Source organism: Thermobia domestica, chromosome 13, assembly GCF_964235325.1.
Source record: "Thermobia domestica chromosome 13, izTheDome1.hap1.1, whole genome shotgun sequence".
Classification (NCBI taxonomy): Eukaryota; Metazoa; Arthropoda; class Insecta; order Zygentoma; family Lepismatidae; genus Thermobia; species Thermobia domestica.
Window position 1 is genome coordinate 96,229,305 of NC_137466.1, and position 17,626 is coordinate 96,246,930.

Below are 17,626 nucleotides of genomic sequence, written 5' to 3' on the forward strand. Positions count from 1 at the left end.
AGGAAGAATTAGTTAAAAGAAAAATTGGTATCAGTAACTTGTGTTTTTTTTTTTTTTTTCCACTGCTTTTTATACCATGTACACTGCATTTTTCATTGTGCCAAAACGTTGAGATTTGCACATGTTATGAATACAGTCAATTTTTGTGTGAACTAGAAGTCTAAAGGCCTCAATCACCACCAATTTAAAGCTTTTCTAGACGAACTGGAAACGGAGAATGATCTGATCTACTATTCTGAAGTACGCTGGTCGAACAAGGGTAAGGTGCTGCAGCGTTTTTATAATCTGATAAAAGAGGTGCCACTTTTCTTGGACATTGAAGCGAAACCTATGTCCCAGTTACGCGATGAAAAGTAGTTTGTGACCTTGCATTTCTTGTGGAAATTACCTGTCACTTGACTCACGAATTTTACGGACAGTCAAACACATTCAACGAAGGTGAAACTGTGGGAAAATTAAATGAAGAATGAAAGTGCTTCCCTCTCTGCAATCCTGTTGCAGTGTGATAGATCATTCTGTAACCCCCTTCTACGCAAAATCATTGGCAGTTTTGTTTGAAGAACTTAATGTTCGATTTAGAGTAGCCTTAAATTGCTGGTATTGTATGGAACCTGTTTTAAACCTTCTCATTTTTACAATTGGTTGACAACACTGACAAACTGGGGTCCTTGAGAGAAATTACGTCCACACTATATTTTCTCTAGTGACGAATGATGTTTATGCCACGTTACATGAATATATATCCAGTGGTAGAAAAACCATCTGCTATATTCTATTTACAATTCGTTGGCAACACTAACCAAAGGGGTACGTCTGGGTGCAAAGTGATGTTATCAAATCCTTGCCCGAGTCACGTTCTAGCAATGAGAAACAAAAGAGGAGCATGAAGGGCTCAGTCGCTTACGCGTGATGCATCGTAACATTCATTTTTACTTCTGTCGAATATGTCATTCGGAGGGTCACAAACACAAACTGGCCCCTTATAGGGTCAGGTTGCGGTTTCGTACTTCTAATGGCAAGAGCTTTCAGAAGATATTTAAGTTTTATCCAGGTACTTGGTCCCGGTATGGAATCATCCCTAGTTAGGTAGATCCATGTTTCGTCCATTAACACAACGTATTTCGAGCGGTCATCAGCTGGATGGCACTCCTACAATTTTCTGCCTTGCGCTTTTGCTCCGCGATATGCTGTGGTGTTAGACATGCATACTGGCCTTGCGAACAACTTGCAGCCTCAATTTTTGATGGATTGCACGATGCACTGTTAAACCATAGGTAATCGTTTAGCCTAGCACGCTTGTATTCTAATACGTCGCCATATCCCGGACCTTGTTTAGCACGTCTAGTTTCACTGACCCCCTGTATGGATACAATATCGATGTGGGTCGTAGAGAAGGTTGTTAATTATAACAGTGGTTCGTCCTAACACCGAGCCATTGTTGTTACAACTATGTAGAAAATGTTAAGCTTGCATGCAGATATGATGAACCATTCAGAGAAGCTTTGAATTTTTTTTCGACATATTGCCTACTACATCATCATCTTTGCTACAAAACAGCTGAGAGACTGACAAATGTGTACATACTTTTGTTGCTCGGTGAAATTTGATTTAACAGGTATCGTAATCTGCAAGCTGCTCCCATGGAAACGGATGAATCTGTATCTAACAGGTCACTACAGCATGCACTTGTCTGAGAAACTACTCTTTTGAAACTTTTCAAAAAAGTTTTCATACATCTGTGTACAGAAAAGGGCCATTCTTTATTTGATCAATATTTGCGTTATTTGACTTCTATAAGAACTTCCGTACAGATTATTCTAGGGTGAGATAAAAACAAACGTGCTATGCGCAATACTTCACTGGAGCTCGCACATGAGCATTTTAGCATGTTGTAAAAATCATTCGCATACATCACGATGGGCCTTCTGTACACGTACTCATAATGAATATCCACAATCGCTCACCTCTGGATCTCAAGCCTCTGTTGGAAGATACGTTTCCGAACTGCCTCCTCTGATTTCCTCTAAATTTTTTGGATAAACCTTCACTCCTGTTAAGGGAGGCCATACTTTGGCTTCTGCCTGTTAAATAAAAACAGCCACAAATTAGCTAATTATTTTACATAAAATATGATCAGGAGTCAGGCCGTTAATTCGCATTACGTCTTCGAGAACAGAATCTTGAAACGAAAACATCTTACATAGAACTCCATATGCTGAAAATATAATGGGAAACCGACAGGATTGATCTGTCTACACTGGAAGTCGAGTCTCGTTAAGTGGAAAATTCTGATGCAGATTTGAAATACGCACTAAATAAACCTTTGTTTCAACTTTTTAAAATTTCTTTTTTTTTAAACTTAAAAATGGCATTTAAAATACAATTTAAAATGCGCTAAATGCATAGAGCATCACTCACCAATACTAGAGTTGAAGGACAAGAATTTTATCAAAATATTAAATATTGTAAAATGACTTAACTGCATCCAATTAGGCACATCAATCAGTTCCGATTCGAGTTCTTTCTGTCGAACTGTCAATAGCTAAGAGAAACCGAAGTTACTGATTGAAGATTAAAGGTTAAATTGTGTCAAAAATGATCAAAGTTACTTGTACTTTTGAAACATACCAAATAATTAAGATTGATACGATGTATATGAAGATTTGTTTTAAACTATGATTGTAACCTAACATAAAAATGAACTTTTTTTAATGACATGGAATAATTGCTTAATCTTCGAAATTGGTCTTAATGTCAACATTACCGTAGTTGTTATGCAACTGCGGTAGCCACAATTAGAAAACTAAAGTATTGACAGTACTCACGTATCTGGTCTGCGTGTTCTGAATGTCCTCGATATTGAAGTTTTTGAGTTCAGCTACTTTGCACAAAAACGCACTTCAGATAAATGCTTCAACTGCGGTAGACGAATGTTTTCTGTCCTCACTTTGGGTCCGTCTTGTACACTCACCTTTCTAGGCAGTTACTCGAGTAACTCCAATCCTCTATCTTCTTATGATCAAGTCTGGAAATTTGTTCTTACTGGAGTTGTGATGTCTATGAAGCAAAGGACCTAGATTCGATTTTTCAGTTAACTGTCCTTAAGACACCAAAATCTACGATGTTAATGCACTTAGTGTTATTTTTTTAACATCTAGTGTAGATAGTCTGCATCACTTGATGTTTGCGCTAACATACTTCTAATTACGGAATTAAAACTTACCATCCGAGTCACTAAGTTGAACTGTGAACTGCCATTAAATTGCGACACTCGTCTTCAAGAGGAAATTTTATAGGTTTCTGGACGCATTCAATCGCGTTCTTTCTCAAATCCTTTCAACTAGTACAAATGTTAGTGCTGGGAAAATTATAATTACACTGGTTCTGTGGTAATGTGATTTCAAGGAATGTGTTGACCTAAAGACTAAATGACACTGAAAATAGAAGACGTACTTTGTTGTTTCGAAGATTAAGCTTATATTGAGGTCGAATCGGGTCTGATTGCCTACTGAAAAGTCAATGACTCTTGAAAATACATCGAGCTCAGCCTTTGGATACTTGCATGCTCTTTTTGTCCTTAGAATTGAAACAGAGATACCAATAAATGAATGAATAAATAAATAAATACATAGTAACTTATAAGAATATACATAACACGCATAAGAATTAAAACGTACACATCACTTTTGGCTATCTGTTCTTTATGATCTTATACATTTTATTAGGGAAAATTCTGCATTTACAATATTACGCTAACTAATCCTAACTTCTCTACCATCTACTGAAATTTCGAACTTCCGCCATACAACGAAAGTGATTCAAAAGTTATATTTAAAAAATGGAATATAGTGGCTTTTGCTTCAAGATTTGGAATGTATACATCAAAATATGACCCACTGCTTTGGAGTGTCTTTTCAATAATGTCTCCTTTGTCCTTAAGATGATATTCATAATCAATCCTTTACGTAAAGCCGTTCTCGTCACACTTCGCAAGATACTTCAAAAACACGAAACACTTCCGGTAAAACGTTTAAAACAAAAGAGTTTCCTTGCATAATATGGAACCTAAATAAAAAGATTAGTACATTCCATTTTAAGATTCGTCTTCCGGTCTAATGTGAAGTTAAAAATTTTGAGAGTTCATTAAGCAATCAGGATTTAGTTAACACAGTATTTAACGTTTGTAAAATTAATGTCCTTTAACTTTTTCTCAATGTGATTTTTAAAGCAAAGGAGCAATTTTAGAAAAGAAAGGAAAAAGGTTTTAAACTAAATTTATTTACCTGCACACACTTCGAATCCGGATCAAAATTTTCTATTTTACATTTAAAAAGTTATCTTGGTTTAAACAGCCAGTTCTGATTGAGGTTCAAAATGCCATCATTATATCTGTTTCTTGTGATTTTGTATCTCATGATCTCATGTTTTTGTATCAACATTCTATTGCAATACTAGTACAGTTAATGATACAAATTTGCGACCTCACTCTATCCAATTTTCTATTTATAGCCACAATTTTGTATATATATACAGATGGTGATCAGAAAAATGGAAACACATGAACGAAATTGCAACTTACCAGATTAATATGGTGTCGGGCCTTCAGAACAGCCTTGATGAGACGTGGGATGGAGGCATAGAGGTCGTGAATGGTAGCAAGTGGAATTTTACACCATTCCTCGTGCAGGGCATCGGCCAGTTCTGTGAGAGAGGATGGAGGTGGAAATCGTCGCCGGAGTCGTGTTTCCAAGACGGATCACAGATGTTCAATTATGTTGAGATCTGGGGATTGGGCGGGCCAGGGGAGGTGTTGAACTTCATCCCGATGTTCCTCAAACCACGCTGCAACAACGCCAGCTGTGTGAATGGGTGCATTATCATCTTGGAAGATGGCGTCATTGTCCGGGAACAACATCCGGACCATAGGATGCAAGTGGTCTCCTAAAATTGCGACATAATCGTTGGCAGTGATTCGTCCGCTTAAGTGTGACCACAGGACCCAATGAAAACCATATGGCGGCCCACAGCATCATCGAGCCGCCGCCATGTTGCACAGTTGGGCGGAGACACCGTAGATCATAAGCTTCTTTGGGCGTTCTCCACACAAACACAACACGGCCCGTGGTTGGGAATAGGGTGAAGGATGATTCATCCGACCATATCACACCTTTCCAGTCCTCAACCGTCCAAGTTGCATGGTCGCGGCACCATTTGCGGCGTGCGAAAGCGTTATGGTCCCTGATGAGCGGTTTGGCCGTGCAACACGACCCCGTAAGTTCATGTCATGTAATTCGCGGCGGACTGTGACTGTCGAAACGGGGTGGAGGAGGTGCTGATTGAGTTCCTCCGTCACTTGCTCCGCAGTGGCACGACGGTTCTGCGTGACAATGCACTTTAATACCCGGCGTGACCTGTCACTCATGATTTTCTTCCGCCCACTGTTCCGCTTCCCCGATGTGGTTTTCCCGTGTGTTGTGTAGGCCGTCATCACCTTCGACACTGTCCCACGCGACAACCTAACACAGTAGCCACTGCCGTTACACTCACTCCACATAACCGCGCACCAACAATTTGCCCTCTTTGAAAATCTGAGAGGTCTCCCATTTTACACTACCTCCGTCTGCTGCAGCCACTGGACACTGCTGTTCCATTGCGCCTGACGTAGTATGGAGACCGACCTAACACACCACCACCAGCGGTCCGGCGCTGCAGGCGCCACGTCACTACTGCCAACCCATACATCTGACGTGTTGCCAACTACAGGTGTTTCAATTTTTCTGATCACTATCTGTATATACACACACTAGAACATGTACATAAAGAAACTACACATCTTTTCTCAACATAAGCGCCGAGACACTACAGACATTTCTACCAGCATGGCACTAGTTTAGTATGTCTTATTTTGCTAGTTATAACTACCTGTAGATAAAGAAATTCAGTTCTTCAGTTCAATGAATTACTGATTACCTATGGGTTCCTTCAAGAGAAAATGAAAGAGCCGGGTTCGGACTGTATGGTGCGTACTGAAGCGCCTCCCTGCCTAATTGAACAGTTTTAAGAGCATATTAAGAAGCATGAAGAATGGACGTTATAATGAAATAGTCCAACATTTGAAGCGTATCTGCTGAGATTTTCACGAAGACGACGACACAATTTTCACACATTAGAATTTCAGTGCATAACGAAATTATTGATTCAAATTTCACGTCACAGTAAGTAGTAAGGTAGACGCTCCCAAAATGAAAAATGTTAGATGGAGGAAGTTTTGAATATGATGGTTTGATGTTTCAATACTTTAACCGACCCTGTTTGTTTCAGATAGAATAGAGTGCAAACGAGAAATGAAAACCGGTGGGGTCTACATATGGCAGATAGGACTCGAGCGAAATATTGAATTTCCTGCAACTACTTGTAATTATCTGTGTGTTCGTCTGCCAGACTATAGATACAAGCAAGTGTCCACTGTTAGGGATAATCCACGCACTCTAAGCACTCTCCTGGCTACCAGAAATATAAGCACTCTGCTACCACGAAATCCACTGCAAAAGAAAATTATGATAACAGAAATTAGACTGCATTCACGGAACAAGTTCTGGATATTACGTGAAAATGTAAGAGTTCGTGCCTGCAAACGCAGCAAAAAACATTTCCTAATTTTGCAGATAGGCGAAACAGGATCATAAGCGCACAGCAAATTCTTCAGCGGACAATTTATTGTTTATGTAAGAGAAAAATAAATCGTTTAGGAGTCCTTAAACGTCCATAATGATATAGGGTATGCAAAAGTGTCCAGTAAAATCCTTCGATACCACCAGAGTCCAACAATGCAACATCCAGCTGCGATGATGATGCGGTAGGGGGTTGCGTATCAGAGTCCCAAAGGTCCACTTCTGTGAAACTAGAATGAAATTATGTACTACCAGTGTGGATTCTAACACCTGCACTTGAATCTCTCTATCTCCATAGCCATTGAGTCTTCTAACAGAATTCAGCTCCGACCCATAAGGCAAAGTCATGGATTCGACAGTATTTCGACTTCATAGCGGGTAACGAATGACCAACCTCAATCCCTTGTCCCCAAATTGGGGAGGCGAGGTCCCTGAAGGATGATCTCGTGCTAGAATTAGAAGTTTCCTTACAAAGTGGTGCGTACCGTCATTGACGACCGATTATCGCATCTACAAACCTGTGACTACCAGTTGCGGACATTTTTATCAACGCTTATGTATAACTATAGCCAATATCTGTTAAAAAAAAAAAAACACGCTCATACTTGCTTCTGGATAGCAACTATCGATATGTAAACCAGAACTTCTAGACTACATTTACATATGGGTATGAAAATAATGGAAACACTTGTAGTTAGCAACATGTAAGATGTATAAGGTGGTAACATTCAGGATGCGTGTACAGCGCCTGGTCTTTGTCAGGGAAGTTAGATGATGGCCTGTAGTACATCAGGTGGGGTAGAATGGAAACGTGTGATAAAATGAGCAGACTATTTTGAAGCAAAATGGGAAACCAGTGTTATAAAAAAGTCAAATTGTGGGTGCGCAACTATTTCTGATGTGACCAATGTATTAGGTGAGTCGTGAGGAAACGTCCAGGACTGTGATGAACTACAGAGCTTCTGGCAAAACATTGGCGAAGAGTATTAATGCACAGAAGAGAAAATCTACGAGACAGATCACTGAGCACTGGGGATGATTGTAGAGAGAATGGGGCAGTATCAAAACTGTTTTCGCCGCCAACAACGCTTTAGCGTAAACAAAATGATGCCGAGATCATCTAAAGAGAATCGTCAATGATCAGAAATGGGCAATATGGTTCAATGAGTCATCTTTTACAGTATTTCCACTACAGACCATGTTGATTTATGCACATGTCCTGAACCATAGCGGCTCGGGAAATAACTTTCAGGTATTCCAAGAGACTTGGACACTCACAGGACGCATTACTGTCAGCAATTACGTGGATATTTTAGGTGATCCCGTCCATCCTATGATCCAAATGTTTCCGCCTAATGACAATTTTCCAAGAGGACAATACATCAATTCATACTGTTGACACTACTCAGACGTAGTTTCACGAACAGTGCAGTGAACTACAAAACCACCTCTGGCCTGACCAATCCGCAGACCTCAACATTACGGAACTCCGGAGCGGACTCCAGAGCAGATATCCTCTTCCATCTCTGCTGATGGAACTGAATTACACATGCATAAGAAGTTGTGCAATATTTCCTTGGAAACCATTCATGACTTACATGCTACATTCCACGATGTAGGCTAATAATAGTCTCACGCCGTTTTTCAGGTTAAGTTGAATTTTTTCCAGGTGTTCCCATTATTTTGATATCGATCTGTGTTAAGTATATATATATCGCATGTATTGCTTTGTTACCGTGTCGCAGAATATGTGGATCATCTCTAATGAGAAATATTAAACTAACTTAATCCTCCTGCTCCTCTTCTTCCTCCTCGTCTCCGAGCTCCTAATCCTCCACCACCACGTCTTCCTTGCGGTTGGCCTCGGCCTCGAAGACGACCAAAACGACCCCGGTTTAGTGTCAGTCGATCCTTCACGTTTAACTGTCCTAGTCGCTGGCGGACACTCTTCTGCAATCAAACAACAGAAAGTATCTTCAGAGTCTATTCTACTTTACACATTCAAAACCTATTGTACTTTACACAACATGTACTGATATTTTTGAATTAATATCTGGAATCATGACACATAAGTAAAGAACAATCGTTCATTGATGGACTGAGTTTGAAATATTGCTTTTCAACACTGACTATACGACATGGCACAAACTAATTTATGAGGGTTGCTTTAAAATTATTTTTATTTTATACTATTACTATGTTCATTGGCAGCACAAAACTTTTTTTTTTTTTAATTTTACTTTCAATGCCAAGCCGTTTACGAGTGCCAGTCATTTTTTTTGAGTACCGCGTGCCAATTGGCAACTTTGCGGACGATAGCAAAAACTTTTACAGTATATTCTAGCACTGAATTATTCAAAAGCATTGTAACAAACACTACTTTCTTCAGTACTTTCTGATTTTTAATCTTGTCTATTAATATGAAAAACCTTAAAGGAACCCCAATAGGTGAAAATTACTCCCCAAATTTCGTATCGAAATACGCATTAACAAATCCCACTTTTTAGAGCTGAAGTTTTTAAAGAAGAGGTGAATATTCAAGATGCTATTTTTAAGATTATAATTGTATGTGGTACTATACTCATTATAGCTAAAGCAACTACTGATATGTGCTTAATACAATTTTTATTACTTTTAAAATGTTGTAATTTTTGCAAAATTTAAAGTTTAATAAATCTAGTAGGAGATTAAAAAAAAAAAAGTATATCTATATGAGAAAACTACAATGAAAATTTCAACTTTGATATTTGACTGTGAGCACAAATCTTGGAAGTTAAAAATTACGTTAAAAAAAAACTTTACACAGCCATATTTTAATTGCTATATATATATATATATATATATATATATATATATATATATATAACACATAATAGGAATCTTCTTGAAATAAGAAGTCCCTTACTCATCAGTAAAAGATAGATGATAATATTCACCTATTAATCTTAGTTAGAAAACTGAGAAAAAGTTACATTTGACTTTTTTCTAATCTGAAGGACTTAAGGAACAGATTATTTCTTCAGAGAAGTTTTGTGGAATATTATGTTATCTACCCGTTGCAGTTATAAGTTCAACAGGTGAAAGGGGTTTATTCACAGTTCCACTTGCAAGGGTCCCAGAAAATAAGACGCTGACCAATGGGTGTAATGGGAAGTACTCGTCAAGCCCTACCTAGAGGTACTGTTATTTTGGCCCTAACCCCCAGAAGTTGGTCAAAAAGCGCAGCAAAGGTAAGGGGCTCATTGGTGATTTAGAGAAACTGAAGGTTTTAGGAATGAAATCAATATAGGAAAAAGATCAGTATGCAACCGCATTTAGCATACATGACAAGCATTTACAGAGGATAGCGCTAAGCCGAGATATCGGCATAGGTGATGGGTCAAATATTTGTTCAAAGTTAGACATCTCGAAAGAAAAAGGTAGACTAGAGAAAAATTATAGTATAGAACCGTTCAAGCGCTTGCCTATGACATGCAACTTGTTTCAAGCAAACTTCAGGAACAGAGTGAAAACAGTCAGACGATATTCTTCACCATGTGAAATTGCTGCCACATAATTACAAAAATCTAGTCATATTTCCATCTTCGTTCATTGACTGACTGACTGATGATGGTTTACCGCTTTCAGCAGCGACGCTATATGAGAGGTGAATTTACAGTATAAAGTGGAATCCGAACCACCCTTTCCATATGCTCTCCCACCGAGAATCGAACCCGGGACCCCTGATACCAAAGGCGCGCGTGCCAGCCACTGAACTAGTGGGTAGGGCATTTCCGCCTTCGTAGCCAGGGCAGCACATGTCCTTTGCGATGCTTGCTTGACAGTGTACGCCAAGGTGGATCAAAGCAACGCTGCGTTCAGTTAGTGCTATACCTTCAATGAGAGAGGTTCGTTGCTCTAATTTGTAAAATCAGTTTTTTTTACATTTGTGTGCATAAATGTTTTGAAAAAGCAACTTGTTTACATTTGTTTGCATAGGTTAGTAGATGTTCAAGTTTCTTTAATGAATCCACTAACCAAGTCTTCGTTTGAAAGTTTTCTAATTGGGCAAGTTTCACAATTAGTCAAAATAGAATCACCTGTCAAAAGATTGTGCCTTAACTGCTCCAAAGATCTCACCAAATTGACTAGTGGATTGTATCAAAGAATCGGGCGGGTATAGCTGTAACAAGTACTACAACTATCCATACAAGCAAGCTCAGCAATCAAGGTCATCTTGACCTGCTTCTTCAAACCTAGAATCATCATACAACGATGCAAAAGCCTCAATCGAATTGGGTATCATGTACACCGCACAGCTCCATCACACTTTTGTTTTTCACTGCGAAAATCTTCAATTCTTCATCTGTGTTCCACAGGATGCAAGAATTCATGCATTCATATTCACCAAGATTCTCAGTCCTGGGAAGATTCGGTGCTGCACCACTCATCTCATTCCAAATCAGCTCTTGTGTTCAGCATCATTCCAGTCTTTGCCTCACGCTATTCACGCCACCACCTCTACTTCTGCAGCATCAGATTTGGAATCGCTGATTTTTCGCTTAGAAACAGTTCTCTCAAAACAAGCAGCAGGAATTTGTCCTTCGAAGCAATGAGTGACAGTCGAATTCGAAATCAAACAGGGCTTTTTCGCGAAGATACTGACTTATATGGGGATGATCGAAGTCCCCCCCAATTTCAAAATCCTGACTACGCCGCTGTTACACGTATTTATGGAGAGCACATATTTTCGGGAAGACTGTATGAAACAAATCAACCATACTGGGTAAGACTTGAAGACTCAATCATCTTCCATAACTCTGATTTGCATATAGTGATCTGCACGCTAGGCAGAGAAACAAACAGTTCTGCAGAGTAAAAGATATCTTTCTCAGACATTTCGAAAGAAAAACTCAAATTCGCAAATATTTCCTGTCACTACCTAACGTAAGTAGTTACTGCCACATTTTCCGTACCTTGGTAAATCGTATGAGAATGATTCCCTATCAAGAAAACAGTAACCACTACTGTTTCTCATAGGAGGAAACAAAACTTAACAGACTTACCTTTTTCAACTTCAGCGCTGCTCTTACAGCTGGCCTTCGTTCCATCTGCTGAGCCAAACGTCTGTTTTTAGCAGAAGCCTGTTGTTGCAGCTGCAAATTCTGCCTTATAACTGGAACAGGGTTGACTGAATTTCTTCGTAGATAAGTAAAGCTATATTGTGAAGAAAGTACCAGGGTATTGTCATATACAGTAATTCACCACCGTTATTAATTTTTATTTTTATTTTATTAACTTCATTTATTAGAAGTAGGTAAAAGCAGGTGCTTTTGATTTGTATAGGCACGATGGTTGTATTTGTACACTACCAGTGCTTACAGAAAGAAGGGATTTGCAAAATATGTGATTTTATGAAGGTGCAGTTTTATGGACTTTAAGCTTAAACATGGAATTCTCATCCTTTCCATTGTAAGCTATTTGTGGCTGTTAACATATCACATTACATTTTTTCATGGCGGCCATTTTGAAATTTCATTGGTTATAATTTTAATTACATTATTTTCCACTTCCAGATTTTACGCTTCATTCGTGGAATTCCAGCAATACTGTTTGTGGACAACTTCTCTTCTTGCCTTGATTTCCCAGTCCATAAAACAATCTCTTTGCCATATAAGAGACATATACTAATACCAATCTATGGATACTGACAAGTGGAAGCATTCCATCAACGAATAGGAAAAAGCAATGCAGAGCCCATGTTCGAATTAAATCATTGCAAGCTCAGAAATATAGACAAAATGCCTACCATCAAACTACCATCAAGTTCTATTAATATTAGAACATCTCTGAACATATCGACACCACAACTACACATAATTTATATAGCGGTCTTCCTCTAAGTTGATCTCATAAAATGCACTACATCAACTAAGCAAACAAACTAATTTCAACAATAAAAATGGAATATTATAAAACTGAAATGACAATAATCATATTCACACCTAAGCTGCTCTCAAATAGTATCTACAATAGATTACGACTTCCTTATTAGAAATTTAAATTCGAATATCAGGAAACGAAGAACACAAATACTGTAAATTGTGTGATTCATAGATATAGGGTTTCTAAAAATTATTGTCGGGGTTTTGTCATTGCTGTACTGGATCTGCTTGATTCACCGAGTTAACGAAAACATATGTACGTGTAATCTAATATTCGTCATTTGTTTCGAAATTGTTTCCAGATTCCTGCCGCTAGGTCGTAGCTTCGCAGCATACCTGATGTTAGTGAAAAGTCTTTTCGTTTTCTTGAATACTGAACAGGTACAGTTCTGCAATTACATTTTCGTACGGGTTATGGGGAAAATGCACAGTCTGACAATTCCATTAGAAGGTGGTAGGCACAATTTAAGGAAAGGAGTGCATTTGCAAAGGCAAAAGCAATGGTACATATTCAATGTCAAGATGTTGTGGAGCAATTCGTTCAAACCTACTAACGGGCTAGCGAAGAAATCGATTCCTGCTGGATTCAGGGAATTTGAAATTTCACTCAACATTATGACGTATTCTACGTAAACTATAATTCATAAAACCATACCGAATAAGTCTCACTCAGATCCAAACATCCAACGACTGTCATGCACGGAAGAGTTCTGCATTGATAATATTACAAAAGAAAGCAACGAAGGCAGAAATATTATGGTGCTTGCAGTAAGTTTATGTTCATTCGTTACTTTCTGCAACTGGGCAAATACCGAATATTTTCCCCATTATGTGTCCTGTCAGTAACATTGTCAAGCAGATCGCAATTGGGAGGTCAAAAATGGCATATTGTATCGTTTATGGTACAGCACATTATTTGTTGAAAAAATGAGAGATGCAACTAATAGTGTTTGTTTTAGTATTTCATTTGATGAAAGCTGAAATAAAATAAGCTGAACCTAACAAATGGACTCTATAGTTAGATTTTGGGGTAACAAGGAAGAGCAGTTGTTAGTAAGTACTTTAGATCATCGTTCTTAGGTTATTCGAGAGTCGAGACTTATTAGTTGCGTTCAAAGTAAAGCTTCAGTCTTTTGACTTAAGACGTCTTTTGCACGTCTCCATGGATGGACCAAACGTTAAATTTTTGCGGGAAGATATACATGATGGTTCAGTTATCTTAGAATCTGGAACGCGTGGTCTACATAGTGTGAATAATTCTTTTGTGGAATATCTTAGACTTTAAGAGCTATATACACACACAAGGGTCATTTAAGGTTGACTGGGATTTTAGTACGTAAATAATCGATGAATAGCCGGATCATGATGAAACTTGCGGGTGACGTAATGTATTCCTTCTCGAGTAACTAGCGCCCGACATGACGGATTTGGCACATGCGCAGTAGCTGCATCGAACATGGCGGCAAGCAGTGTGTCTGTGGCTGTGACGCAGCGGTGTGTAATCGAATTTCTTGTGAAGGGGAAAGTTAAACTAGCTGAGATTTTCACAAGATTGCAAGCACAGTATGGTGAGCAAATGATGTCATGGACAAGAGTGTACGAATGGTGACAAATTAAGCACATGGACACATTTGCCCGAATGCAGTCACACCAGTGAATATCGCACGTGTTGAGCAAACGTTTCTTGAGAACCGGCGAGTAACAGTGCGGGATATTGCTGCTGAGGTGAATATCAGTGTCGGAAGTGTTGAAACAATCATTCACGACCACTTACGCTTCCGAAAAATCTGTGCAAGGTGGGTTCCCCGCCAGCTGACATTTGATCAGACATGGACAAGCATGATGGTCTGTGAACAGCCAAAATGCGCCGGGAAGTTGTCCCATCCCTCCTACAGTCCAGATTTAGCCCCCAGTGATTAGCATTTGTTTGCACCTCTTAAAGACAATCTGGGAGGGAAAAAATTCACGACAGATGAGGCACTGCGGAATGATGTCCCCCAGTGGCTACGACAACAGCCAAGTTTTTTCTACGCCAAAGGAATCAGGGAGCTACCACAACAATGGCAACGGTGACTCGACGCGTACGGAGAATACTTTGAAAAGGTGACATAGTTTGGTACTTCTTGTGCTATCCGTTTCCTCAGAAAAAATAGAAGTCCCGGTCAACTTTGAACGACTCTTGTAGTATATTTAAAAACGTACCAGGAAGAAAAGAAGATTGTGTGTCCTTTACTGGTTCAACAAAGTTTCCAAAGAAAGGCATTAGAAATTTTTAAGGATTTCCTTAAGAACTTATGTTGAAATAGGAGAGAGAGAGAGAGAGAGAGAGAGAGAGAGAGAGAGAGATACATGACTGGTAAAAAATTAGGTTTTTTTAAATTGCTTGTTTCCGAAGTTGAACATTTTAAAGAGCATTTCAGGCCGAAGAGCACGGTTCCTGTCTTGCTTTCAGAATGATCAAACATAACAGATTCGGAGAACTTGGTTAGTGCAAAAAAATGTTAACTTGGGATATGGTGTTCATGATGCTATTAAACAAGTAGAAAATGTTTCCTCGAAAGATATACTTCTTTTCAAACAGAGCTATCGGAAATGTCTGTAGACATTTTGCAGAAACTTACTTGAAAAGATCGCTATGAACAAAGTCTGTCGTTTCGTGATCCCAACGTAATGCATAAAATCCCAGACATTGCTATGAAACGGGTGACATTGCTTGAGACGTTTGTCGAAAAGAAGTGGATTTCTGGTATGTGCGCTGGTCGAGTAGAAAGATAATTTAAAATTTTATGTTTAGATCCAGTGTTCCTTGGATAGACGAATAATTACTCAAGGGTAACCGAGTCTGACAGACTCTAGAAAAGCGTTACTGCATTTTCTGATTCAAATCTCATGTCATTCCTTAAAGATTTTTGAACTTTCACGTGGTAACGCTGTCATAGAGGTTTTAAAATAAAAAATGTTTAATTTAAAATTTATCTCAAGAATCACTTACGGCACAGAGACTAGCATGAGAAAGATAAAGAATGCTGGTGGTGTTGACAAGGTAGAAATTAGAAAGGATATGATCCATTATGTGAAAAATATCCAAGTGAGATACCGCGAAAGACATGAGCAGAAAAACAGAAGGGGCATGAATGAGAAAACGAATGACAAAGAAACAAAGGAATGAATTAAAGAAGAATTTAAAAGAAAAGGGCTATGTTGAAGGTGCAGTTTACTACCCTTCATTATCGCGTAAAATTGACGAACACGAACTAAGGTGCGCATAATCAATGCCCTCTAAACTGTTATACGTGACATGCTAGCCCGTGTATGGCAGGAAGTAGACAACCATCTGTATCCGCAGGATAGCAAGAGTAGAGCACACTGAACACTAGTTGCTTCACAATCAAACTTGGTAATTTTCTGACATTTTGCATGTATTTTACCGGTGTATATATTTCTTTATTATATAAAATACATTGTTTGTAACCCCGAGAATCATGCTTTAAAAAAACGTGTATATATATATATATATATATATATATATATATATATATATATATATATATATATATATATATATATTCAGAAAATCCGTTGCATTTCTTATACATATAGACGGAGTCACTTTAACACATGATATCATTAGTTTAAAGATTGATATGATTTAGTAAATTAATTCCAAACATTTTTTGAAACGTAACTGATTTTGTAACAGAACATAAAACCTCCCAAAGGATCTCTAAACTGACTTCTGGAATTGAGGAATTTACGAATGAAGCCTTAGAAATAACATTTCGTACATGATTACATATTCTCAATTATTTCGAAGATGTAACGTAAAAGTGTATTTTCACGCTTAAATTGAAACTGTCCAACTATATCAGTTGGTAACTGTTAAATGTATAGTTGGAATTGTTATTTTCTCTCATGCGATAATAATAATAATGCTCCAGGGAGCCCTGCTACGGCTGATTCAGGACGTTCAAGTGAATTACATACATCGAGTATTTCCATTTAATAAAAGTGATTTCGCATATAGCTAAAACAATAAATTAAGACTACAATGTTCTTTTAAAACATAGTACCATTTACTACAGATTAATAAAAACTTCTTTTATATTACGTTTTTACAGTAACAAGTAAAACGGATATCGTAAATTCTAAATTATTAGGATATAACGGGGAAAAATATAACCAGAGATGAGAAATGTATGACCTGATATTTCATTCAGTTCAACAAAATGATGAGAAAATCGACAATTTTTTAAACTTAAAAGTGGATGCTATGACATTAAGATGAAAAACTGAATTATATACTTCTCAAGACTTTCAATATGCCACTAGCAAGAGAGTATACACTGTATGGTTAATGAAATATAATCTAAAAATATGAGTAACTCGAACTTCAATTACATTGTCAAAAGATAAAACACATATCAGTCAATAGATCACACCGAACTGAATATAATGACACTTAACGCTAAATTCTCACGTATAGTTTTCTAAAAAATCGAAAAATTTCTGGCCGTAAATAGTAAGTCGAACGTTGATAATAATAACTGATAGGTTTTATTCTGCTACAACAGATCGTTATTTATGTACTGTGTAGGGTTACCAGACGTCCGTATTTACCAGTACAAGTCCGTATTTATATGGCTTGTCTTTGCGTCCGTATTTATTTTTGGAAATTTGCTAAATGTCCGTATTTATTTTTGGAAATTTGCTAAATGTCCGTATTTTTAGCTACAAGTGATATTCATATAATCTTAGCACATATTTGAACTGAGCTTTGTTGGTTACTCTGCCAATCGCAAGTGAAACACGTAACCAGTGGCGTATTTAGGGGGGTGGCTTCCGGGCTTAAGCCCCCCCCGAAATCTTACTTACTATAGTAAAGTATATGAAATATCTTGCAGAATTTTCACATTTTCAGGCAAAGCCCCCCCCCCCGAAAGTTAGCAAAGCCCCTCCCGAAACAAAATCGTAAATACGCCACTGCACGTAACTCACGGACATACGGTATGTAAAGCAACCTTTATGCTTCAA

At 38.1% G+C, this 17,626-nt stretch overlaps 1 protein-coding gene across 3 annotated transcripts in view; it reads right to left on the bottom strand.

Annotated features, from left to right (window-relative positions):
- Positions 1-17,626, bottom strand: part of LOC145668364 (uncharacterized) — a 70,314-nt gene that overhangs the window by 24,079 nt on the left and 28,609 nt on the right. For 2 of the 3 annotated variants that reach the window (XM_081736137.1, XM_081736136.1), the window contains exons 3-5: positions 11,717-11,867; positions 8,456-8,621; positions 1,965-2,081 (exon numbers count right to left, since the gene is read on the bottom strand). In XM_081736137.1, the coding sequence (XP_081592263.1) occupies positions 1,965-2,081; positions 8,456-8,621; positions 11,717-11,867 (434 nt within the window). The remainder of the gene's footprint in view (positions 1-1,964; positions 2,082-8,455; positions 8,622-11,716; positions 11,868-17,626) is intronic. The other variant, XM_081736138.1, reaches the window with a different exon arrangement.